Source organism: Phyllostomus hastatus, unplaced genomic scaffold (assembly GCF_019186645.2).
Source record: "Phyllostomus hastatus isolate PE091 unplaced genomic scaffold, TTU_PhHast_1.1 phas_contig_62, whole genome shotgun sequence".
In the NCBI taxonomy this organism is placed as follows: Eukaryota; Metazoa; Chordata; class Mammalia; order Chiroptera; family Phyllostomidae; genus Phyllostomus; species Phyllostomus hastatus.
Window position 1 is genome coordinate 4,189,800 of NW_025333921.1, and position 26,696 is coordinate 4,216,495.

A 26,696-nucleotide genomic window follows, 5' to 3' on the forward strand; every position below is an offset into this window, starting at 1 on the left:
CTCTCTATCAACTAGGCTGTAAGCTCCAAGACAGAAAAAGCTCACCACTGTAACTCCCAATGCCTACCACAGTGCCTGTTTCTGAAGCTATGTTTCTGTCTCAGAATGTCTCTTATAATGTCAATTTCAGACTCACACAACAGTCAACAGAATCAGATCTCTCTGGAGGGGAGAGCTACAGGACCCATGAATCTGTATTGTTTTTGTCCTCACCAGAGGACATACTTATTGAGTTTAGAGAGGGGAAGGGAGGGAGAGAGAGACAGGGAGAGAAATACCTATGTGAGAGAGAAACATCAATCTGTTGCAACTGTGCCCTGACCGGGAAACAAACCCACGGCCTTTCAGTTTACAAGACAACAGTCCAACCAACTGAGCCACACTGGCCAGGGCCAGGAGTCTGTATTTTAAATAATTTCTTTCAGATAATTCTTACACACATTAATTTATGAGACTAGCTGAACTGCCAAAGGGGATATAAAACACAAGGACAAATTTTGCAGTTAGCTCTGCTAGGATGACTTAACAAATGCCACAATCATCAATAAACAGCTCTCAAGCATTCCATCCTCACAACCCTTAAATAGCTATTATAGCCAAACACCTATGAAAGAAACGCTGAAATAGCCCTGGCTGGTGTGGCTCAGTAGATTGTGCACCAGCCTGAGTAAAAGGTTGCCTGTTGAACTCCTAGTCAGGACTCATGCCTGGGTTGTAGGCCAGGTCCCCGGTTGGTAGTGTGCAATGTTTTTCTCACACATCAATGTTCTCTCCCTCCCGTCCTCTCTCTCTAAAAGTAAATAAATAAAATAGTTTTTAAAAGAATCATTGAAATAAAAAATTTCCACTTTAAACTGAGAAATGACTGGATATCTTTGAAAACAGGGCACCAGAAATAATTCAGAATCTAAGGTAGAGTTCACATGAAATAGTTATAACAGTTTTAGAAGTTCGGCTTTCCACCAATTAAGCATTTTTTCCCCAAAATAACTTCATCAACCAAATATAGCTTTTTTCAGCTGTCCCATATGTTACTGAAACTATCAAAAATATTTAATGCAATTTCCAATTTATTGCCATAGTAAAATATGTTCCAAAACTCGTCACTATTTTTTTTACATCAGATTAGTTTGAAGCAGCAGAAAGCAACACATTAATTTTTAATTTATTTTTTCTCCTGAATGAATTCATGCCTATGTACTTAAAGTTTTAGAAGCATTTCAGGATCATTCATGTGCTTTATTACTCCCCTCTTTTTTTTGGAAAATAACTTATTATTTCCCAGGACAACCTTTGTTCATTCTGCTATTCCTTTCCTTTATCCACGTGTAGTTCTGCCATGTTCTTAAACATGAAGCTTTTAACCTAAGGTCTTCCTCACTTCACCTTCAGTTGCGTAAGCTGCATTATGGTTTCTAAGTTATTAGTAGTCCTTTTTAAAAAAGGAGCCTCAAACATAAACAAAAACCTTAGAAATAAAAACTCTTTTTTAAATGTAAGATTTTATTTATTTATTTTTAGAGGGAGGGAAAGGGAGGGAGAAAGGGAAACATTGATGTGGGAGAGAGATATGGAGCAGTTGCCTCTCACACGCCCCCTACTGGGTACCTGGGCGCAACCCAGGCAAGTGCCCTGACTGGGCATGGAACCAGCCACCTTAGTGTTCACAGGCTGGCACTCAATCCACTGAGCCACCCCAGCTAGGGCAGAAATAAAAACCTTAAACCTTAAAAATTCACTTAGAATACAAACATTAGAAATTCACTCAGATTGCTTAGAAAGATTGTGATATAATATTTTCATTTTTTCTTGCAGTTTGTGACCCAGCAAAGGTTACTTAAACCATTTCTGCCTTGTATGCTCATCTGTAAAATGGAGATAATAGTATTCACCCCACAAGATCGACTCTAAGATTAATAACGGTGACTTCTGGGTGTTGGCATTAGCTTTATGCTTTGCACTACTTATATTTAAGCAAAGAGTTCTCTCCGAAAAAAAAAGGAAAAAATCATGGCTACTGTAGGGGTAATATTCACTTCAGTAGCCAAGCACAGATTATTCCTCTGGAAATTTTAATTTTTGTTCATTTGACCTCAGATAAATCTAGGTTGGAATTGGCTCTTCCCCTTTGAGAGAAAGTCACATTTGTAGTATTTAACCCCTCTTTTGGTGTATTTCCTCCTTTACAAAACCGGGATAATACCACCTTCCTCAAAATGTTGTAAAAATTAAATGAGGAAATGTATATGACCTGTCTACCGGTGTTTAAGAATTTAGGGGTCAATAAATGATGATCACAGTAATATAACTCATTAATTCAAAAAACATTTAAGGATCCCTCACTACAAGGGATATATAGAAGTTAATAACCCTCAGTCTTTACCTAGTTTTAAAAGACAATACAGGGGGTAGAAGAGATAATACGCGGAAACACTCCAGAACCATCACTGCAAGGAACTTAATTCACAGTCTTGACTACACCACCGGAGCCTTAACCTTAGAACGAGCAGCAGATTTGCGCACGCGCAATTATGCCCCTGGAGCCCGGCCACTCGCTCAACTCCGCGCCAAAGGTACCTACTTAAGCGCGTGCGCCTGCGCCGTGACCTAGACGTGGGGCTGGCTAAATTGTAAACCATGGCGTGGGTACCAGGGGAATCTGCAGTGGAAGAGTTGATGCCCCGTCTGTTGCCAGTGGAGCCCTGCGACTTGACAGAAGGTTTCGATCCTTCTATACCCCCGAGGACGCCTCAGGAATACTTGAGGAGGGTCCAGTGAGTGATTTGGCGTGAGAGGGCGGGCTGGTAGTTCAACCGCCGGGCGTCTAGCTCGAACCCTGTTTGTGATAAAGCCCCGCCTTTGTTTCCGTCCCCAGTCGCAGTGGAGTTCGGATTGGATCAAGATCACTTGATTACACCTTTACGGGAACGAGTTTCTATGAACTTCATTATATTAAACTTGATTACCCATGGCAAGATGTGTGCTCCTAGATTTCCTTGCTTTTAATCCGGATAATTTCAGAAGTATTCTGATAAATGCCTCAATTGCAATTCTGAACTGTTTGTCTAATTTCATAATGAAATGTAGAAATGATTAGCTTGTTTTACTACGCATAGACAAAGCATGATAGTAATCACAGTTTTGCATTTATTACTTATTTGTAGGATTGAAGCCGCTCAATGTCCAGATGTTGTGGTAGCTCAAATTGACCCAAAGAAGTTGAAGAGGAAGCAAAGTGTGAATATTTCTGTGAGTGTTATTACCCTTCAGGGGACTTTTTTTTACCTCCCCCCGCAAATTAAAAGACCATACCTCTTCCTATAGCATCTAACAGATGTAGGTAGGTAAGATTTGACAACGACTACCTAGGAGGTTAAAACATTTATTGTACTTTTTCTTCCAAAAACACAAAGGACATTTACTGCTGCCAGAGGCTTTCAGTAATCCTGGCATTCATAGAGATTTGCTTGCTCTTCATACTTTAGGGGCATGATCAAATCCTGAAGAAGTCTTTAAATAGGTTACTTAGGCTATCCTTTAATTTTTAGTAACATTTTCTAGTTATCTTCATAATTATTATTGGACTTTAATCTTCATGTAGTTTGCATGTTATGATATTGACTGGGTTTTATTTTTTTAAGAATAGAGTCCCATGGTGATTGTTGCAGGGGGTGAGGAGAAAAATGGAAGGGAGTATAAAGGAGATAAGTAGCAATAGAAAAAAATACAATGAAAAATAAACTATGCAAAGAATTTTTAATTAAAAAAAAGAGAATAGAGCCCTGGCTGGTATGGCTCAGTGGATTGAACACTGGCCTTCGAACCAAAGGGTCGCTGGTTCAATTCCTAGTCAGGGCACATGCCTGAGTTGCTGGCCAGATCCGCAGTGGGGGACATGTGAGTGGCAACCATACATTGAGGTTTCTCTCTCTCTTTCCCTTCCCCTCTGTCTAAAAATAAATAAGTTTTTTAAAAAAGGAAAGAAAAAAAAAGAATAGAAACCTAGATATCTTTACACTTTTTCTGGCTACTTGTACACTATGAACATTTTCATACACTTATCCAGCACGTTTTTTACTAACCAACTAGGTTGTGTGGGTCACTGAAGATTCAACAGAGGATGAGACAGAAAAGGTCCCTACCCTTGTAGAGTTTACATTGTCCTGAGAAAGACATTAAACAAATTAATTATATAAAATGACTGCTGCAATGATGAAAATTAACATATATAAGTGACCAATAAATAACAGGGAATACTGTGACTATCTAAATAGTCACAGAAGGTCTCTCTGAAGAGTGAATTTAATTTAAGGTCAGAGGAGAGCAGCAGGTTTTTTTTTGTTGTTGTTGTTGTTGTTTTCAGTTTTAAATTGCAATAAATCCTTTTCCTTTTATGTTCTAAGTAATTCTTTACCTGATGTTTATAATTAGGTAATTTTAATTCAGACACCGTAAAGTTTCATGTAAGTTTTTAGTTGATGTCTTATAAAATGATGTCTTATATACCTGGCTTTAAAAAGTAACTGCAATAAGTTTTATTTCAAGGCACTATGTGATCACTTGTGAACTTAAGTACTGTTTTAGGAAACAAGTAGACCTTTCAAAGTCAAATGTCTTAAATTATTTGAGTGTGTTCTGCCTATGCTGAAATTGTTTGTTTGGGATATATCTTTTTGTTTCAAACTGTTCTGCTATTCTAGAAAGGTAGGAATACATTATATCTTCAGGGCTCATATCATTTATATTTCCTAGAGACGACAACTGTTGCCCTGGTAGGGTGGTTCAGTTTGTTAGAACGTCATCCCGAACATCAAAAAGATACAGATTTGATTCCTAGTCAGGGCATATACATAGGTTGCAGATTCGATCCCTGGTTGGAGAACCAATTGATGTTTTTCTCTCGTCCTGCCTTCCTCTCTGTAAATCAATAAATGTATTCTTGAGTGAGGATTTAGAAAAATATTAATACATGAATATTTAAAATAAACAAACTACAACTATTAAAACATTCCAGATGGCTCTTACTAAAGTGACTAAATAAGGATCTTTTCCTAACATTTTAAACTTAGACATAAATAGTAAAGTGAAATGCCTAACTACTTTTTTACATCAGAAACAGTACTTTTTTTTTTGTATAGTCTTAATCATGTACTTTATTATTTGCTGTTCATGTTGATTTTACTTTTACTTTGCAGAAGCATGGACTTCTAGGTACAACACTAATATTGATTCTAACAATTATGAACTGATCTCTAGCTTTCAGGATGTCAGCCTGCTCCTGAAGGGTATTCCCCTACACTTCAGTGGCAGCAACAGCAAGTGGCACAATTTTCAGCTGTTCGACAGGTGAATGTACTTTAATCATTTAATCAAATTAAATCCCTCCCTCATATTTAATTCTGTTCCTAGACTTAAGTTGGAATAATAAGATTTGTGATTCTGAAGTATAAAGAAAAGAATATTTGTGAATCAATTACCAAGTTATTATTATAATTATTAGATGTAATACAGTTTAAAACATTTTCTAAGTGTTAGGATAGTTAGAATGTTGTGCAGCAATTGATTTCTTTGTAGTTACCCATTCTCTGAAGATCAGTGTCTAATTCTTCTTTCTGTAGAATGTGAACAGACATAGAAGCCACTGGAAATCACAACAGCTGGATAGTAATGTGACCATGGTATGTAAGTTTCTGTGTTTAAGTTGTACAGTGTTTGAAAGTCCACATTTACTTCCAGTCTTTAAAGATTCATTTACTTAGTCTACATTATTCCTTTTCTCTCCCATCTACCCCTTTTAAAAAATTACATTTTATTGATTGTTTATTATAGTTGTCCCAATTTTCTCCATATGCCCCATTCCATCCAGCAACCCCCACTCCCTTTAGCAATCCCAATACCATTGTTCATGTCCATGGGTCATGCATGTAAGTTCTTTAGATACTCCATTCTTTATACTGTACTGTACATCCCCATGGCTATTCTGAAACTCCCTACATGTACTTCATAATCCCCTCACGTCTTCACCCATTCACCCATACCCACTTCCATATGGCAACCATCAAAATGTTCTCTGTATCCATGATTCTGTCACTGTTCTTGTTTGCTTAGTTCATTTCTTAGATTCAGTTGTTGATACGTATGTATTCATTGCCATTTTATTCTTCATGGTTTGATCTTCTTTTTCTTAAATAAGTCCCCTTAATATTTCATATAATAATGGTTTGGCGATGATGAACAACTTTAGTTTTTTCTTGTCTGGAAAGCTCTATATCTGCCCTTCGATTCTAAATGATACCAATCTTGACTGTGGGTTCCTGCTTTTTTGACTTTGAATATTTCTTGCCAGTCCCTTCTAGCCTGCAAAGTTTCTTTTGAGAAATTGGCTGAAGGTCTTATGGGAACTTTCCTGTAGGTAACCAACTGTTTTTCTCTTGCTATTTTTAAGATTCTCTCTTTATCTTTAACCTTTAACATTATAATTATCATGGGTCTTAGACTAGGCCTCTTTGCCTCCATCTTGTTTGAGACTGTCTCTGCTTCCTGGACTTGCATGTCTATTTCCGTCACCAAATTAGGGAAGTTTCCTTTCATTATTTTTTCAAATCAATTTCCAATTTTTTGCTCTTTCTCTTCTCCTTCTGGCACACTTATGATACGAATATCAGAGCACTTGGAGTTGTCCCAGAGGCTGTACACTGTCCTCGGGTGTTTTTTTTTGGGGGGGGGGGGGGATTCTTTTTTCTTGTTCTGGTTGGTTAGTTTTTGCTTATTGTGTTCCAAACCATTGATTTGATTCTCAGCTTCATTTACTCTACTGTTGTTTCCCTGTACATTGTTCTTTATTTCAATTAGTGTATCCTTCGTTTCTGACTAGATCTTTTTATGCTGTTGACTAAGCTCCTTGAACATCCCTATAACCACTGTTTTGAGCTCTGCCTCTAATAGATTGCTTTTCTCCATTTTTGTTTAGTTCTTTTTCTGAAGTTTTGATCTGTTCTTTCATTTGGGCCATGTTTCCTTGTCTCTTCATTTTGGCAGCCTCCCTCTGTTTGTTTCTATGTAGCAGGTAGAACTGCTATGACACCCTGCCTTGGTAGTGTGGCCTAATGTAGTAGATGTTCTATAGAGTTCAGTGGCACACACTCCCCTATCACCCAAGCTGGGCACTCAAGGTATGATTTTCATGTGGGCTGAGTACACTCTTCTTTTATAGTTGAGCCTTGATTGCTGTTGGCAGGTCAATGGGAAGGATTTACCCAGGCCAGTCAGCTGCATGGACTGGCTGTGACCACTGATCACCAACCTCCACCTTCAGCTGTACAGGGGTAGGGTGGTAGTGGTCTGATTTGGTCTGTAGCTGTCCGCTGGGTGCACAGGCTCTGGGGTTTCCTAGGTGGTGAAGGCCAAGGTCAGTCCCCACCTGTATTTTGCCAGGGCAGAATACACCCTGCTTGAACTATAGAGCAGTCTGAGATGGGGGCTACTTGTGCTGGGCTTGGAGATTCCCAGGCAAAGCCAAGCTGTGAATCTAGGCTGGTTGCTGCTACTTAGCAGGCCTGGGGCTACTTAGCACAAGGGTCAGGGCCTGGGGGCTCACTGAAGCCAGCGTTGTTTGTTTGAGAGGATTTAGGATGTCGTGAACCGTGAGCCAAGACCAGCCATTCATATAGAAAAGCAGCTTGGGGGGCCCCAAGTAAGTTGGGTGGCATGGAGTCTCTAGGGATCTCCAGGTCAGGGCAAACAGTGTTAGCTGGGTTGATGGAGTCTCATATATGGCTCCAGCCTGCTGGCTCTGTGGCTCTGTGTAGGGAGGGTTTAGAAAAGGGATAGTGGCCTCCACCCACCTTCTTGTCTAAAAGAAAGCTGTCTCCCAGCTCTCACCTTGATGCCAGACACTTCAGTTCCTCCCTGTATGCCACTGGTGCCTTTCAAGCTGCTACCCCAGTGCTGGAACTCAGAGGGAGTGAGTCTGAGTAAGTCCATGTATGGGTTCTTCAAGGGGAATTACTTGGGACTCCAGAAATTTCCTCCACCAACTTAATCCCCACTAGTTTTTGAAGCCAGAAGTTATGGGGCTTATCTTCCCAGCACTGGTACCCTGGGATGGGGGTTCTGGTATAGGGCTGGGACTCCTCACTCCTGAGAGATCTCTCCCAAAATTTTATCCACCACACGTGGATATAGGATCAGCCTGTTCCATGTGTCTGCCCTAGCAGTCTGGGTGGATGTGGTCTCTTTAATTTCATAGTTGTAGACTTCTATCAGTTTGATTTCTGAGAGTTCTTAGTGATGGTTGTTCTATATTTTAGATGTAATTTTGATGTAGTTGTGCAAGGAAGCAAGCCGCAGTTACCTGCAGTGCCATCTGGACCGGTAGTCCCCACCTACCTTAATAGTACCAATTGCATTATATTAGTGACCTGAAAAATATAAAATCAGTAATGGAAGTTATTTTTATAACAGCTTTGATTCACAGCATTTTGAGCCATTTTGGATAGGTAATTTTTAGGCCTTTACAAGTTTTTAAAGGTCCTTCTAGATATTTGCTTTTTAGGAAATAAATACATTTTCCTATTTACAAAAAGTATTTACAGAAAGATTGAGTAAAGACTTATTGAATTTTCCTGATGAGATAATGGTGCCAATACCAGTGACATTTTAGTAAAGCTGTCATGCATACTGAAAAGTATTGACTTCATTTTATCGGCTTAGATATAATATTAAGCTCTTCAGTAGACATGTTATATCTGGGCTACTGAATAAAAAAGGGAGTTGGGGAAGAAATGGATACATTGTTCTATGGCAATACTTTCTTTTTCTGTGAAAAGTTTTTAATTTTACTTTTTATATTTCCCTCTTTTTCTAAATTTATATTTCAGTTATGATTGACATGCAATATTATATTAATTTCAGGTGTACTCCATGGCAATACTTTTAACCTTTTAGGGAGTCTCATATTCTTTCTGAGAATCAGATGAAATCTATTTATCTTCCAAAGGGCAAAATGCACCTATGCACACAGTTTTGCTAATTTTGGGATAATTCATAGATTTCAGATCTTAGAAGCTTCTTCTAGGCAGTTCTTCCTATCTTTTACGTGGTGACACATTGGGGTAAATGGAGGAAGTTGCTTGCATAAGCTTCCTGAGACCAGCTGAAAGCTAAGAAATTAAGTATATGGACTCTCGATATGTTTCTCCAGACCAGTTGGAAGTTCTCCTCTAACAAAAGTGTGAAAGGAACTGATGTCACTTGCCTAAGACCATTTAATTCTTCAAAGGCATGGCTGGGAGCCACCGAAGTCTGTCTGACTAAAGCTTTTCACTATGTTCTGAGGCTTCTAGTAAGAAAGGAGGTAGGGGGAAGGAGGTAGATATACTACTTTGTTCTTTCTTGCTCAGTTTAAAGATGTTGTGTACATGCTTATTAATTCAAAAAGCCACATCAGTAATACTATGATATTATTTTGTCAAAAATGAAATAACGTAACATAACTGATTCAATAAATTATGCTCCATCAAAATAAGAATATTATGTAACCATAACACAGGTTCATCATGGCAAATATAAACATGAAAATAATAAAATGAAAAAATTTTAAAGCACATCCTGGTGTCAGCTATGTAAGTATACATATTTATTTATCGATTTATCCAATCATTGAAGCTCCTACTATTTTTATTTATTTTAAAGATTTTTTTAAATTTATTTTTTAGAAAGGAGAAAGGAGGGAGAAAGAGAGAGGAACATCAGTGTATGGTTACCTCTCATGTGCCCCCTACTGGTGACCTGGCTGGCCACCCAGGCATGTGCCCTAGACTGAGAATCGAACTGGCGACCCTTTGGCGACCCATCTGGGACTCAACCACTAAGTCACACCAGGCAGAATAGCACCTACTGTTTTTAATAATCAGGATATTTAGTGCTACCTGCAGCGGAAATCATCTCTAACCTAATGAAATAATGGAGAAAGTTGTATACATTATTTCAGGACAGTCAGTTTTAACCTTTTAGGGTCTCATTCATCCTGAGAATCTAATGAAAGCTATTTATCCTCAGTGGGAAAATTGCACCTTTGCAAAATAAGGTTCAAAATAACGTGTACAAATAAAAAGTTTTGTTGAGATACCTACTTATATTGAACTGAATGCTTCTTTCCTCCACTGGTCCAGCTTTTTACTTTTGGTGATGTAGAGTAAATCTATTCCTTCTTTGGGCAGTCGATCAAGTATGTGAAGTATATGATCATGTCTCCTTTCCTGGAACAAATATCCTTGGTTCTTGTAAGCATTCTTAGTGCATTTTTAATATCGATTTCATCTTTATTATCCTCTTTTTGAACATACCCTTGCTTGTCAGTGTCCATTAAAGTGTGCTCCCAACTAAACATGTGTCACATATGGTAAGGCCACCGGGGCACTGTATTAGTTTGCCAGGGCCACTGTAGCAAAATACCACCAAGTAGGTAGTTTAACAAATACTAATTTACTTCCTCACAGTTCTTTAGGCAAGAAGTCTAGGATCAAGGTAAGTTTGTTTGCCTCAGGGCCTCTCTCTCCAGCTTGCACATGCCATTTTCTCATTAGTTTCTCACATAGTCTTTCCTCTGTGCACACACATCTGCATCATCTCGCATGTGTCCAAATGGCCTCCTCTTATGCGGACACCAGTCAGATGGGATTTGAGCCCACTCTATAGCCTCAGTTTATCTGAATCACCTCTGTAATGGCCCTGTCTCTAAGTCACATCCTTAGGTACTGGGGGTTAGCTTTTCAGCATTCGAATCTTTGGGGGACATAATTCAACCCATAACAGGCTCCATATCTTTGTGCTGAGGTGGTGGAACTTTGGAGAAATCCTCGTTGTTGTTTTTTTTTTCAAAGTCAGTATTTTAAAAATATATAGAAATAAGTAAATTTATTTATTTATTTTTTTTAGCCAAAATCTGAAGATGAAGAAGGCTGGAAAAAATTTTGTCTGGGTGAAAGGTTATGTTCTGAAGGGGCTGTTGGACCAGCTAAAAACGAAAGTCCTGGAATAGATTATATACAAGTAGGTGACAAGTGGATAAACGAAACCAACAGTATTCTAGTTTTGATGCATCATTTATCGTAAAGGGTCAGCAGACTACAGCCTAGTCCAAATTCAGTCTACAGCCAATTTTTTCTACAGCTCATGACCTAAGAATGTTTTTTATATTTTTAAAGGTTTACAAAAAACAAACTTTAAGAATAATATGTGACTAAGACAATGTGTGGTCTGCTAAGCCTAAAATATTTAGTTTGGCTTTTTACAGAAAGTGTTTGCCAACCTCTGACTTAGTTTATTATATCTTTAACATAAAAATAGGCATCCCAGTTTCTGAAACAATGTATTGTGACATCTTCTAGGTTGGCTTCATACCTTTTATGTTTTAGTTATTTTGTGAGTTAGGTAGGATTTGTTTTTTTCTTAATGATTAGTCATGGGTTAAACAATGAATGAAGAATAGTCAGGGAAACAGAAAAACATGACACATTTAGAAATCTACTTTAAAATGCTTAGTAGTAAATGCTTATTAGTAAATTGTGTATTCTGGAAATGAAATGTTGAGGGTATATTTAAATTTCACATGGCTTCATAAAGTATGTGGACAACTTCTTGTCCTTTAGGATTCACCTGCATTCAAGTTTTCAGGTGTTTCAAGGTGTCAGGTGTTTCAGGAACCTTCTGCATACATCTCATTACTATTAAATCCCCATGTTATGTTCTTTTCTGTTGAATAGAAGGTATACATTGTTTGCTATGTGGTACCACATTGTATTTTTCCCATTTAAAACTAATTAATCCTGCAAATGTAAATATTCCAAAAGTCTCTAAAATTACCAAAAAGGCATTAAAAAGACCTAGAACCCAATTTAAAACAAAAACAAAAAATGGCCCAAGGATATAAATAGACATCTCACAGAAAGGAAATACAAATGGTTCTTATATGAGATACACAAACTTACTTATAGTATAAATGTAATTTGTAACGACACTGAGCTGTTTTTCAGGTAATATATTGGCAAAGAAAGCTTGATACGCTGTGCCAACCAGACCAGGAAAACAGGCACTTGTACACACGTGGTGGGAGCGAAGGAAGATTCTGATCTCTAGGGCAGCTAACTTGGCACTGTTTCCTATATAGCTGTTCTTATGGGTAATCCCCAATGTATGTTCCATTTTAAAAAGTGTTTTAATTTAATAAAGAATTAAAATTTGTTTATTTACCTTATTATTAAAAAATGTGTACAAGTAATGTACACCACCGGAAAGAACCATGTAGCCCTGACCCATGTGGCTCAGTTGGTTGGGCGTCATCCCGCAAAGCAAAAGGCCAGCAGCTTGATTCCTGGTCAGGGCACATGTTTGGGTTGCAGGTACAGTCTCAGTGAGGGGGTGGATAAGAAGCAACAAATCAATGTTTCTATCCTCTTTTTGCCTCCCTCGTCCTCTAAAATAAATTTAAAAATAACTTTTGAAAAGAACCATTTAAAGTTGCAAGAGTTTAATGCATATCTTCTTAGGCTCACAAGTCAGTGCTATTTCCACAATCAAGGCTCCCAGCATTAAACTCCAAAGTAGATTTTTTTAATTGACTCAGATTGGGTTTGGAAAAAAGTGATTCTAATTCAAGTACCCTTAATTCCTAAAAATATTAGCTTTAGCTAATGATTTTTTAAAAGTTTATATCACATATTAATGCCATAGTATTAATAGTATCTTTTTTTAAATTTCATACTTTAACATTTTAATTACTGAAATCATTTTTTTATTTTTAGGTTTACATATTCAGATTTCAGGACATTAGGGGGCATTGCCAATTAAGAGTTCATAGAACATTTTATTATAATAGGAAATAAAGGAATTTTGTTTTAGCCATCATTTGTTTTTAAATAACAGTGAGATGAGAATTCACCAGTTTGAAAAAAATTAAACCCTCCCTTATAATACTGTTTAATAAATTTCAATCTCATTTTTCTTTCAGATTGGTTTTCCCCCCTTGCTTAGTATTGTTAGCAGAATGAATCAGGTAAAGTCCATCTAATAATATGGAAAATGCATTCTTTTTTTTTGTGATGTGTGTGAGAGTATTTGAATACATTTACTGAATATAATGTGTAAGACCCTGTCCTAAACTCTTTTAACAGTTTTTATTTAATCCTTATTGCAGCCCTGTATGGGGAGTTATTATTAATATCCCTTTTTGAGAGAACAGGAAACAGTTCAAGGTTAAGTAATTTGCAGGTAGTTTTCAGCAAGTTTTAATGGCAGCACTGGGATTCAGTCCCAGGATGGTCTAATTCTGGAACTGATGTTCTCAATCATGGTGCTAAACTACTTAATTGTATATATTTCAGTTATAAGTCTTAGATTCTGGGGTGTGAAGTTAATACTAAAGTTAGATTGCTATTTCTAGTTTCAGACATCCTACACATTCCATTAAGAATGAAATGCAGTTGGCCCTTGAACAGCACCAGGTTAGGGACACTGACTCTCCCTGCAGTCAAAATTGCACATAAAACTTTTGACTCCCCAAAACTTAACCACTACATAAATTTCTTGGGATAAAGGGAAAAAATGGATTTTGTTTCTTCTGACTTTTAGGACTAGTACTTTGTTACCTATTTAAAGACCATCTAAAACATTTGATTGTTTTGTTTTGACATAGCATTAGATACCCTTGGGAGATGAAATTTTTTCAAAGTCATACTCTGTCATAAATTATACTGGCTCACAGTTTCACTTGATCATTTGCACTAAGATACTGCAAAATTCTATAGAGTGTTTTTTTTTCTATTAGAGTGTTTTTAAGTGTCCAACTATATTTGAATAAGCGAGATAATATTTCCAACAATTTGATAAATTCTGTCAGTATTGTTTTAAAACAGATCTTTCTCTAGCTGACTTTCTGTTTAGATTTATACTTTGTTTTATGAAAATAAATGAAGGTATTTATTATGCAGAGATTTTTTTTAAGAGCACATGGAATTTTTTTAAGTAGTGATAAACTAAATTAGTAGTTGCTAACTAAATCCTGGGATTTTTTAACCCAAGGTATTGATATTTGAAAGTGTATAAGAATATTATCCTAAAAGCCTCTTCTCTTTGAGTGACCATGTAATCAAATGACTAAATAGAGTCACAGTTCTCTGGAAATCTAAACAATGAGGCCACTTTAATTATTGGAGCTGCTTTCTAACTAAATGAAACTCACGTTGAACTTGTCATTGTTTTACTACTAATGCAATTCTACCTCCTCCCCCTTTTTTTTAGGCAACAATAGCCAGTGTCTTGGAATATCTGAGTAATTGGTTTGGAGAAAGAGACTTTACTCCAGAATTGGTACTGTTACCTCTTTTTATTTTCATAATCTAGATGAAATTATACATATTTATATATGAGATAGTACTCTATAGTATTTATAGATCTGTACATATTATACATGTATGTATAACTATGTATAATGCAAATTATGCTTATTTGCAGTGAGGAGCTTACACTAGCATGTAAATTAACGTACTACTTTCTTCATTGAGAAAGTCTTGCTTTGGGGTGGTGGGGATTGTCAATGAAATAGTTGGTTTTTATCCTGGGACAAATAACAAACAGGGTACTGACCAGCTACCAATCCGCAGATCCCTTTTTGAGTGGCACTGACTTAAAGAAGTTTGAAATGCATTTTCTAAAATGGCCTTGAAATCCAACTCACAAAAGCGTATCAGAAATAATAACAATAATAGCACTCTGTGCCAGGCATTGTTCTATTAATTTCTTGAATCTTCTAATAACCTATCAACTATTATTTCCATTTTATTGATAGGAACCTGGAACACATACAGATTTAGTAGCTAAAGATCACACAGATAATTGGCAGAACAGAGACTCATGCTCAGGCCATCTGACTGTACTCTTAACAACTATGCTATACTGCCCCTGCGTTTTATTGCTTTATATTCACAGCTTTTTTTTTACCTTCAAAATTGGGTACAGTTGGTAGACATTATATAAATTACCTACTTAATCCCCTGATTAGAAGTTTTATCATCTGAAGTAGGATTTAATTTTTAGAAACAAATAATTTTCACAGTGAAGGATATTTGCAAAAGAGTGTATCTGAGACTCCAAAGCTAGCTGTCAAAGCATAAGATGGAATCTTTGCCCTCCAGGAGCTTATAGTCTGCTGAGAGAAACAGATAAACCACCCATGCAGCACAGTGTGTGTCTCAGCCTGCCATGCAGCCAAGTGGCTGAGTTTCTTCCATAAGTATAAGACCGTATTCTTTATCACTAAATTTTTTAGTTTAAATTTTTATATTTTCTCTCCTGCCCAGGTAGCTTAAGCTTTTAAAGTTATATCAATACTTTCTTTTAAATCTCTACTATATATCTTGGCTGGTGGAGCTCAGTATATTGAGCGCAGGCTTATTAACCAAAGGGTTGCTGTTTGGATTCCCGGTCAGGGCACATGCCTTCCCTTCCCCTTTCTCTAAAAATAAATAAAGAAAATGTTTTTAAAAAATAAATCTCTACTATATAACATGTATTATTTTTTCTTCTTTTTGAAAAATATGGACTGCTTCACGAAACTGCAGTCATCCTTGCTCAAGGGCCATGCTAATTTTCTCTGTGTCATTCTAGTCTTAGTATATGTGCTGCCAAAGCAAGCACATATTTTTATTTTTTTAGTTATTGATTTTAGAGAGAAAAGAAGTGGGAGAGAGCAAAAAACACTGATTTATTGTTCCACTTATGCATTCATCAGTTGATTCTAGTATGTGCTCTGACTAGGGATTGAATCTGCAACCTTGACTTATGGGGACAGTGCTGTAACTGGCTGAGCTACCTGGCCAGGGCCATAGCATGTACTTTTTAAAGGAAAAACATCATGTTTAAAATCACTCTTTCTGTTTCAGTGGTCCTCTGTGTCTTTTACATAGTTATAATTAATGTGTGTGCATGTGTGTGTGTTTCTGGCTACATTTCATATATATATTTCAGTACAATAATGTAATTCACATGTAATTGTCATTATCTTAATATCTCATAACCTATGTTGATTCATTATTAATCATTTGGGTTCTTCCTTATATTTTACAATCATGACTAAAATATAAACATTTATACTGCCTTCTTAGCATATTTCCAGAGTAGAGTTATTGGATCAGGGGTTTATAAGCCTTATAAAACAGATAAGTATTACTTATGTTTTTCTTCTCTTCCTTTAATATTTATTTTTTAACTTCATAGTGTGATTTAAAAAGAAAGATTACTCACTTAAAAGGGTGATAAGTTTGGCTTTTCCTATTAATTAATGAAAGCATACTACCAAAAAATGTAGCTGTATTTACCAGAGGAATTATTAAAGGGTTTCTGAACCACTGACACCTGATTTACTAAATTTTAAAAGGATTAATCTCTTGAGTCTTATTTTGAGTAATCTGTCTTTTAAATCAACAGTGTTCAATTCCCCTATCCAAATAACTATACCATCAGAACTCTAGTATTGAAAATATCAGTGTTTAAGGTAAAAACATTCATCACAGAAAGTTTGTATATCATAAACTAGCAAAAACAAAAAAAGAACCTTTTTTTTTAATTTCTCTCATTTGAAATTCAAGAAAGTATGGTGTTTTTAATTATGGGTTCGGTTGGCATCTTTGAAATTTTCATTCTTTTAAAAATTTTTTTAAAGATTTATTTATTTATTTTCAGAGAGGGAAGGGAGGGAGAAAGAGAGAGAGGAGAGAAACATCAATGTGCGGTTGCTGGGGGCCATGGCCTGCAACCCTGGCATGTGCCCTGGCTGGGAATCGAATCTGTGATACTTTGGTTCGCAGCCCGCGCTCAATCCAGAGCTACGCCAGCCAGAACTGAAAAAGGGAACTTTTAAAAACTTTTTTATTTAGAATTACTTGTCTAATACTTTTTGAGAAATATATCTTATTTTATCATCCAAGTAGTAGCTATTAAGGAAGCTTTTGACTACTTAGTTTTAGATTTTGCTCTTACTTTTTAGCATTGTTACTCTGTGCTCACTAACTTTGAGGAAAGGAATGCTTCAGCAGAGTTATATCTTAGACAGTCAGAGGTTTAAGCAACTTCTAAAGGTAGAGACCATTTGAACACCTGACTACTAGCTTTACATAGTAAACGTATACCTGAAAATTTGAGTCAAGTTGAAATGTATAATGCTTTCTTCTGACCTGGGCCAGTTCACCCCTCCTTAGGCAACCTGTTGCCCTCCCACCCAACCCGCTCCCAGGAAGTCACCATATTGGTGCCCAACTTAGTGCAGACACCAAATCGGCATAGTGCACTGCAGCCCAGAACTCCTGGGGTTTGTTCAAGTGATCCTTCTGCCTCAGCCTCCTGAGTAGCTGGAACTGCAGGCATATGCCACTGCACCTGGCAATAATAGCTTTTTCATGTAGAAAATTTGTCACTATTTGTAAAGGAAACCTGAACATAAATCTTTTTAAGAAAAATTCTTACTGATTTGTGGTTCCCTGAGGAACTAACTTTGTGTGTTGCATAGATTGCTATTTCAAGCCTGTTCTAATATTCTTCAGGTTTCTCCCAAGTGATGTGTCGTTGGTCAGAATAAACTCAGTCTTAAACACTACTGATGAAAACAATTTAGTATAACCTTTCTGGGGTACATTTTAGTGATTATATCTCAGAAACGTATGAATATATATACCCTTTGACATCACCATATTATTTCTAGGAATTTACCCCAAGAAATCAATCAGAGATGCTCTAAAACTTATGTTCCAGGATAATTATCACACTATTTTTTTTATGTAACAGTAACAAATTAAACATCCTGAGCTCTCAACTATAGGAAATTGATTAAGTTAGTTATGGTGCATCCACATGGAGCATTCATTCCACAAATATTTTAATTAAGCTCCTGTTGTATTTCAACTCTAGACTGGATTCTAGGGGCATAATGTCTACCATACTCTCACAAAATCTGGGTGATAAAAGAATACATCAGCAGTGACAGGAAAGTATAAGTGCTTCATTAAAGAGTATTTACATAAACACCATGCTGAGACCAATAACATCTCTTCTTAATCCAACTTAACATCATGGGAAATGTTTATTATGTATTGCAAGTTAAAAAAGATGGCTACAAAATGTTATTACCTTACTACTGTCACAGTGATGAAACTTTATTTTTAAAAGTTGTAAGTCTACATAGAAAAAAGGTAAACATTTTTAAAATTAGCAGAAAGTTTATCTGGATGGTGGGATTTCAGGTTTGTTTTTCCTTTGTGCTTTTTGTATTTTTTTACTTTTTCTGCATTACGTGTATATTACTTTTGTAATCAAAAAGAAAACCCCATTTTAAAAGGGATGGAAATAAATTTAGCTTGCCATGGTATTTATAGAACTATCAAAACATTATTTCATATAGAATATAATTCCTTTGTATAGACCGAGGGGACAGAGTTATAAAATTATAAAATGATCTGTATACTTATCTATAGAGGGCAAAGAAAAATATATCTTAATTTTTCAAGGATTTATTCACATCTTAATGCAGTAGTCTGCCTGTGAATTAGTACTATAATTGTAACAATCTCTGAAGCAAACTGTTTGGGGATGAGAATATTTTGAAGTATCTAATGTTCTGTCTCTATAGTTAGAAAATACAAAAGATGTGACCCTTTGTTTTCTATATCCAAACGTAGTCCAGTTAAATGTTATGTGAATTTATTCATAGCAAATAACCAAACACAACTTTGGACATTTTAAAAAACAAGTGAAAATATGGTGTAATATTTTCCTACTTACTACTTTTTAAAATTCTATTTAGGGAAGATGGCTTTATGCTTTATTGGCTTGTCTTGAAAAACCTTTGTTACCTGAGGCTCATTCACTGATTCGGCAGCTTGCAAGAAGATGCTCTGAAGTGAGACTCTTAGTGGTAAGTTGGAATATGGTCATAAAGAAGGATTCCAGTGAAATAAGAAAACATGGAATATTTTATTAGTCAGGATTAGATTTGGCCACATAATAGAAATGCCCCAAATAACAATAGCTTAATTAAAACAACTTTTTCTCAGAGAAAGAAAGTCTAAAGGTAAGCTAATCAGATTTCGAATGGCAGCAACTGAGGCTTTTGAGTTCTTCCACCTCTGGCTTCCATCCTCAGCTCACCTCACGTCCCAGACGGCTGCTGGAGCTTCAGCCATTGTATTTCATTATAAGCAGTTGGAAAGAAGAGAAGAAAGAAGGCTGCCAGCCTCTTTAAGAGCCTTCCCAGAGGTTCTACAGTACATCTGCCTATATAGCTCATTGGCCAAAGTTTAGTCACATGGCCATAAAAAACTATGGAAATGTTTACTTTTAGCTGGGTGGCGGTGTGCCTGCCTAGAAATGAGCTTCACAGTAAGGGGGGAATAGGAAGCTTGAGTAGTCACCTAGCAATCCGTGCCCCAGTGATTGATTTGAATTTCTCCAGTCAGATCTTCTCTAAATCATGCATGTAGCATTGCAACAAAAACTAATTTAAAGTCCTGTTAAGCCCACTTCTGTTTTTTTATAGCTCCTTTCCCCAACCCTGCAACAAAATGTAAACTCCATTGACGACTCCAAAATACTTTCACTGATCTAGCATGATATGGCCCAAACTTAATGTCCTGTACTCCCAGCAAAATGTGCCTGCTGCTCACTGTCTCCCATGCTTTGTCCCTAGACTTCCCTCTGCAAAGGAGCCTTTTCACTCTCTTTCAAACTGTATCTAAATACCTTTTACTTTTCACAACCTGGCTCACATTCCACCATTTTCTCTCAAACTTTCCCTGATCCCAACAACTAAAAAGAATCTCTCCATCCTCTATTTTCCCAGTATACTTCATATCTTTTTTCCCCATATTTCTAAATAAGATTTTGAGATTTTATTTATTTTTCAGAGAGGGAGAGAAACATAGATGTGTGAGAGAATCATTGAGCGGGTTGCCTCCCACACATCCCCAGCCAGGGATCCGGCCCACAACCCAGGCTTGTCCCCAGACTGGGAACTGGACCAACCCACTGAGCCACACTGGCCAGGGGTACTTTGTATCTTTTTATGGTACTTTACACATTTTTCCTTTCATTAAAGTTAGTATGTGGTATCATTAAAGGTTAGTATGTGGTTAGTATGTTAGTATGTGGTTAGTATGTGGTATGTTAGTATGTGGTATAAAGTTAGTATCTTCTGTGCTGTTAGCACATACTATAATATATTTTAGTCAGCTTTGTCCCATGTAGTGCTTGGCACATAGGAAATTGAATAGAGTAACATCATGGATGTGTGTCCCAAATCTGAATTAAAATATGACATGTCTGTTATAACATTACTCAGTAGGTTATTGTGACTCTTCTTAAAATGTATGAAAATAAATTTCATATTCTTTAAGGCTATTTTTCATGTATCTTAGGTTTGTCATTTTAACAAATATTTAAAGTGAACTTTCTAAAATGTATAGTTCAGGAACTACTTCCATCATAATTAAGAGCCCTGATCTGGAATATTTACTGGTGTGTCTTAGGCTGGAAGCCAGAATTTTATTCCTTCTTAACTGTTAAGTTCTTTATAATATTTATATATATACTTTTTCCATTACTGTCCAGTTAGGACGTAGGATTTTTTTGTCGCTCTACTTGGAACTAGGAAAACGTTCTCCAACGTTATTCTCAAAATTACTCTTCCTCAATTCTTATTTCTTTTCCCCATCAAGGATATTTATTTAAAAGATAATCTTAGATGTTTCTTGAGGGATCATTAATTCTACAGTTTTGTCCTTTTTCTTCGAGGTTATCTATTTTCATGTGGTTCTTACTATCAGCTAATAAAGTTTCCATGTTTTGCATCTTAAAAGGAAATTCGTTTCAAAGATACTGGAGGGGAACAGAGTACATTTTGAGTTGTGCCACATGTGGCTTCCTTTTTTTTTTTTAGAACAGCAGAGATGATGAGAGGGTTCCTGCTTTGAATTTATTAATCTGCTTGGTTAGCAGGTAAGTAATCTTTGATTTTTTGCTTCCAAATAGTATTATTAATGGTAGTAGAGAGTATTGGTTTTTGTTTTGTTTTTTCACAAGACCTACAGAAACCAAATTTCTGGAGTTTCTGGAGAATTGTCTTTCAACAGGTAGAGAGTATTGCTTACATTTTACAGTAGAGGAAATTGAGGTATGTAAGAAAACATATGTATAACAATTCTTTTCATTTTTCTTTGTAAATAATGCTGCAATGAAGATCCTCATACATACAGCTCCATTATTTCCTGCGGTTAAATTCCTAGAAGTAAGTCAAAGGGCATGTACAGGTACATACTGCTTAACAACGGTGGCATGTTCTGAGAAATGCATCATTAGGCAATTTCACCATTGTGGGAACGTCACAGAGTGTAGTGAGACAAACCTGGACGGTATAGCCTACTGCATACCTAGGCTATATGGTACACCACCACCATATAGGCAGTGTCGTTGACTGAAACATTATTTCAGCGCAGGGCTGTACTTTTAAAACTGAGATATTTAATGCCAGGTTGCCTTCCAGAAAGCTCGTACCATTCTGTGTTCCCACCGAGTGTCAGTGAGAGTGTCCATCCCCTAGTCAATACTGGGCATTTTCAGTTGATGTAAATATTTCCAATTTGAATATTAAAAAATACAATCAAATTATTTTTATTTGTATTTGTTTACCAGTGATGGTAGAACATGTTTCTTTTTTTTTTTTGCAGTTGTATTTTTTTAATTGCCTGTGTCCCTTGTTCATTTTTGGTTGGGGCATGTTTTCATTTAGTATAGGTTTAATTTCATTTCTCGCATTGAAATTCCACCTGGAATTTACTTGAAAACTTGAATAGTTTATATTCTTGTGTCTATATATTTATAGACTACACACACATTTATTTTAGGTCTCTTATTGGACTCAATGTTTTTGTTCCATGGTCAGTATTTTTATTCCAATCCCAATCTTATGTGAGAAACTTGGTTCTAGCTGACAGTAAAGAATTGCAGATCATCAAGTCAATTAACATGCAAGCAAAGTTTATTATTGATACTTTCACAAGCCTTGCTGAGGTGGGGGTGATAGGCTTGGGTGGCAAAAATCAAGGGCAGTAACAGCATCAGGTCTTTTGTCCTGAGAACTTACATAAGTTGCAGGGATGGGGGTGAGGGAGTTATGTATTGATTGGTGGGTAAAGGCACTGCCAGCTTCCCATGGTGGTCGTGACTAACCAAGCTTAGGTATGTGTAGGGGTCTGTTAGCCCAAATTCTTACCTTGCTCCAGACCACATTTGTTCATCTTGTTGTAAAGCAGATATGTGACAGGAGGCAGTTAATTAAAGTTGAAGAAGTTACTCAAAGTTATTTATGGGCTCTTTCTGTAAGCAGTAGGGACCCCCACATAAAATAGATAGTGATCAGAGGTAGGCAATTAACCAGTTGTTTTATGGGCTTTTTCTTTGGGTACTGTGGACCCCTCCTCTTCCCCTTCTAGACCTTGGGATGAATACACAATTTCAAAGGCTTTCTTTTCCAGATAGTGGAAATGATACATAGAATTTCAAGGACTCCCCTTCTCCTATGCTACCATGGTATTTCTTGTGATGTTGGAACACCTGGCAGACTCACTGGACCAGGCTCAGGACTGCTGAGTTAGTGGGTCAGACATGTTTCCCTCCCTCTCCCTGCCTTGGTTTGCTACCTATCCTACCTAATACCAATACCTTTTAAAAGATTTATAACATACTTAAATACTGGGAAGGTAAGTAATCCTGTGTCGCTTTATCCTTTCCCATTACCAGATACTTCTTTGGAGTTCACACATACTCAACATCTAGTTTCTTGATCTACAGCACAGGTAGCAAACACAAGGCCCAAGGGCCAAATCCGGCCCTCCACCTTGTTTTATCCTGCCCGGCACCTTGTTTCTACCTGGCGGCAGTGTCGAGCCCTTGCTTAGCTGTTAAGGAGTAGTTACATTTATACAGTCCTAAAATTGCATTCAGCCCTTTGAAGGCAACTGCAAGGCTGATGTGGCACCTAGTGAAAATGAGTTTGACACTCCTGATCTACAGTTTTGCTGCTGACAGTGATTAATACTTACTGGGCACTTTGTGCCATGCATTTTTCTTAGTGCTGTATAATAGAAACTTATTTAATTTAATTCTTGGAAGGCAGGTGCTTTTACCAGTTTACAGATGAGGAAACAAATGGCAGAGAGAGCTCAAATAACTTCTCTTCCATCACAAACTAATAAATGGCAGAGCTAGGATCCAAACGCTGGCAGCTTTACTCCAGAGCTGAGCTCTTAGCTGTGCTTATCACCCAGCTAACATCTACCTCCTCTGCTGGTAATAAGGGTTAAAAGAGAGGGTACAGCATTGCCTTAGACACTATATATAGTGGGTCTCTAATCCTCATACAATTTAGGGTTTTTTTCTTCTAGACAGGTTTAGAAAGATTAACTAATTGATGGTTCAGTAGACTAGTACTTAATGAAACCAGAGACTTAAACACATCATCTGCTGGCTAATCTAATATTTTATAATACTGTACACTCAAGAGACAAATATCCAAGTGTATTAGTCATGATTGTTTTTTCCCTCAAAAAGTTAGTTAAATGATAAAAGTTTTATCCTAGAAAAGTTTCTGAGACATAGGCTTCACTCAGCAAAATTTATAGATAATATCAAGTTTGAAAAAGGTCATATAGGCCTTGACTCTATTTGCAGTAGCAGCTTCAATATAAGTATGAGATTCTAAGTCTTGTATTTTTTATTGTTAGTTTTGTTTGTTTGGGTAGCTTGAAGGCAATAACTGGTAATTCATAGCAATACCTACTCAGATGAGTGGAATCCCATTCAAACAGGATCCAATAATTAGCTACCTTAATTATTTTACCAATGATGATTATTTTTGAGCTTCTTACTATGGAGATGTTGAAGCACATACAAATGTAGTAGAATGAACCCACCCAGACCAATTCATCACCCAAGTTCGACAATTAACTGTTTACCAGGATGTTTCATTTATCCCATCTTTGTTGTTAATGTATTTTAAACACATCTCAGACTTGTCATTTCTCTTCTTTGAGTATGTATTTAACTGACAAGAGCTTTAAAAGAATATGATTGTAATAGTACCACACCTCATAAATTTAATAATTCTCACAGCATCATATTTCATATTCCCTGATTATCCCCAAAATATCTTTTTAATTTTGAATTTTTTAAATCTAAGATGCATTCATTGCATTTGTTTGATGGGTGTTAAGTCTCCCCATTGAGCCCCCTGGAGTTTTTCTCGTCATTTATTTGTTGAAGAAATTGGGTCCTTTGACTTGTAAAATTTCACTTTTCAGTTTTGACAACTAAATCTCCATGGCAGTATTTAATGTGTTCATCTCTCTTCCATATTCTCTGTAAAGTGGTAGGTAGGTTGCAGGGGTGTCCAACCTGTGGCCCACGGGCCAGTGCAGCCCAGGATGGCTGTGGATGTGGCCCAACACAAAATTGTAAATTTACTTGAAACAGTATGAGATGTTTTTGTGGTTACATGTCACAATGTATTTAATGTGTGGCCCAAGACCAACTCTTCTTCCAGTATGGCCCAGAGGTGCCAAAAGGTTTGACACCCCTGGCTCAGAGGATTGATAGTGTGTGTTTGTCTGTTTGTTTGTTAAGACTCCATGGATGCTGTTGTATTACATCAGGAGGCATATGTCTAGTCCCGCTTTAGTGGTAAAAAAGTTGATCATTGTGTTCAGGTAAAGTCAATCCATACCTTTCACCTGTTGGTTTTATCAGCCATTGATGATGGTTGCATAGATCCATTATTTCATTAGAATTCTAAAATGCTGCTTTTTCTATTTCTCCATAACTAGAACTTCTTTCTATAAAAAATAACTTCCCTTCAACAATTTGGTTACCCTGAAATAGAGTTTACTGCCCAAAAACCCAAAAGAGGCTACAGGCTATATTCTTTCCCATTATTAGTTTTTGGGATAATGAAGTTGTAGCCTACTGGTCCCCAGAGATGACCAATAAGGCTGTTTCTGTTTTTGGATTATTGTTTTAAATGTGGAGGTTTTAACATCTGATAAATTTCAATCCATTGCATTTTGATGCTCAAATGGTTCCATCTTTGGCCAGTGGGAGTCCTTCAGATCATTTTCTGTGCTTTTTGTTATACAGTCCTAGTGGTCTTTTTAGTCTCTTGCTTTCTGGTATGTCCAGATGATTCATTTGTGTCTTGAACATTTCTGGATCTGGATCTAGAATTAGTCTTTTCTCCTGGGAGTTCTGGTTCTTCTTTTCAAGTAGATGATGGTATTTAGAATCTACAGTTTGGACGTTAGGGAACTAGCTGTTACTAAGTTGGTCAGTGCCTTAAGCCCTTTTCAGTGAACAGCTAGGAATTATGCGTTTTTTACAAACAGAAAAATAAAATCCTGAGTTCAAATCGATATTTCAGTTCTAATTGAAGATAATGTGACTTTTCTTTAATGTTTTTTCTATGATGAAAATTCTGGTTTGTAACCATATTAACATAAGTATGGCTTTATCCTGTAATATGCACATAATAGTTTGAGAATAATACTGTAATGTCACTGACAGTAAAAATATTTAAATCATTTAAAAACTTCCTTGTTCTTTTTTTGTCCCTGGTATATCTTACTAAAAATGTGTATCATAACACTGTGTTTAAGGTCATTTGAAATTATTCTCCTCTGTGTGGTTATACTACCAACTTGATATTTGGGAAGATTCATTTTATGGAGTTTGATTTATGATTTTATTTTTATTTAATCTTGTTTTGTAATCACATCAAATATTTACATTGTTCCAAAGTTACAATTATAAATCGAGGTACATTTGGAGTATTTTAGAATTCACTTCTATCCTCTCTAGCCTCTTTTCTCTCTTCTGTAGTTATCCATTTTATTACTAGTTTTTGGTTTATCCTTCCACTCATTGTTTCTTTTTAAAAGTAACAAATACTGTGTGTATATAATTTGCATTTTTCCAAACACTTACAAAAGGTAGCATGCTAGACATTCTGTCCTTTTTTTTTCCACTTAATCCTGGAAACCACGCTATAGCAGTATAGATATTTTCCTCATTCTTTTTTTTGTAAAAGCTTCAGTCTTCTACGGTATAGATATACTATAATTTATATCTAGTCCTTAGTGCTTAAGGGGGCTAGTCCCCTTACTGATAGACATTTGGATTGTTTGAGGTTTTCTGCTATTATTATAAATAGTGCTACAATTATCTTTAAGCATGTGTTCAATTATTTCTTCACCAGGTATTTTGACCAACGTGATTTAGCCGATGAGCCATCCTGATGTAGTTGTTCTCTCAGGGATAGAAGATACTTGTGATGAAGGCGGCCTGTATGAGGAACTGCAATGCCAGTTCAAGTACAAACTGCATCATAGCTTCAGCATTATGTAAGGGGTCTTCATCTTAACTGTGCAACTCAAGCTGATATGCAGAAGATAGAGTATATGGATTTGAATAGCTGAAGTATCTTTGTATAATCCCACCTAATTTCAGATGAACAGTTTTGAAGTTTTTTATAACCACATACAAAAGTGTATGAAGAAATTTTACAAATGCCCTTGGTGCTGCTTTATTTACATATATACACATAAAAT

At 36.5% G+C, this 26,696-nt stretch overlaps 1 protein-coding gene and 1 non-coding gene across 3 annotated transcripts; one reads left to right on the forward strand and one right to left on the reverse strand.

Moving 5' to 3' along the window:
* The first annotated feature begins 2,622 nt into the window (after positions 1 to 2,622).
* On the forward strand, positions 2,623 to 26,669 carry GEMIN2 (gem nuclear organelle associated protein 2). Of its 2 annotated transcripts, XM_045848493.1 has the most exons (10): positions 2,623 to 2,774; positions 3,165 to 3,249; positions 5,257 to 5,346; positions 5,619 to 5,678; positions 10,939 to 11,052; positions 13,010 to 13,054; positions 14,299 to 14,367; positions 18,851 to 18,961; positions 20,981 to 21,039; positions 26,345 to 26,669. In XM_045848493.1, exons 1-10 carry the CDS (start codon positions 2,638 to 2,640, stop codon positions 26,382 to 26,384), a joined length of 810 nt encoding a protein of 269 aa, XP_045704449.1. In that variant the 5' UTR covers positions 2,623 to 2,637; the 3' UTR covers positions 26,385 to 26,669. The 2 variants fall into 2 exon arrangements, with proteins under 2 accessions (XP_045704449.1, XP_045704450.1); XM_045848494.1 differs by lacking the exon at positions 10,939 to 11,052 and having other exon boundaries at positions 2,625 to 2,774.
* LOC123825349 lies at positions 15,588 to 15,693 on the reverse strand. Its single transcript, XR_006786889.1, has one exon. It is a non-coding gene; the product is annotated as a U6 spliceosomal RNA (small nuclear RNA).
* Positions 26,670 to 26,696: the final 27 nt, after the last annotated feature.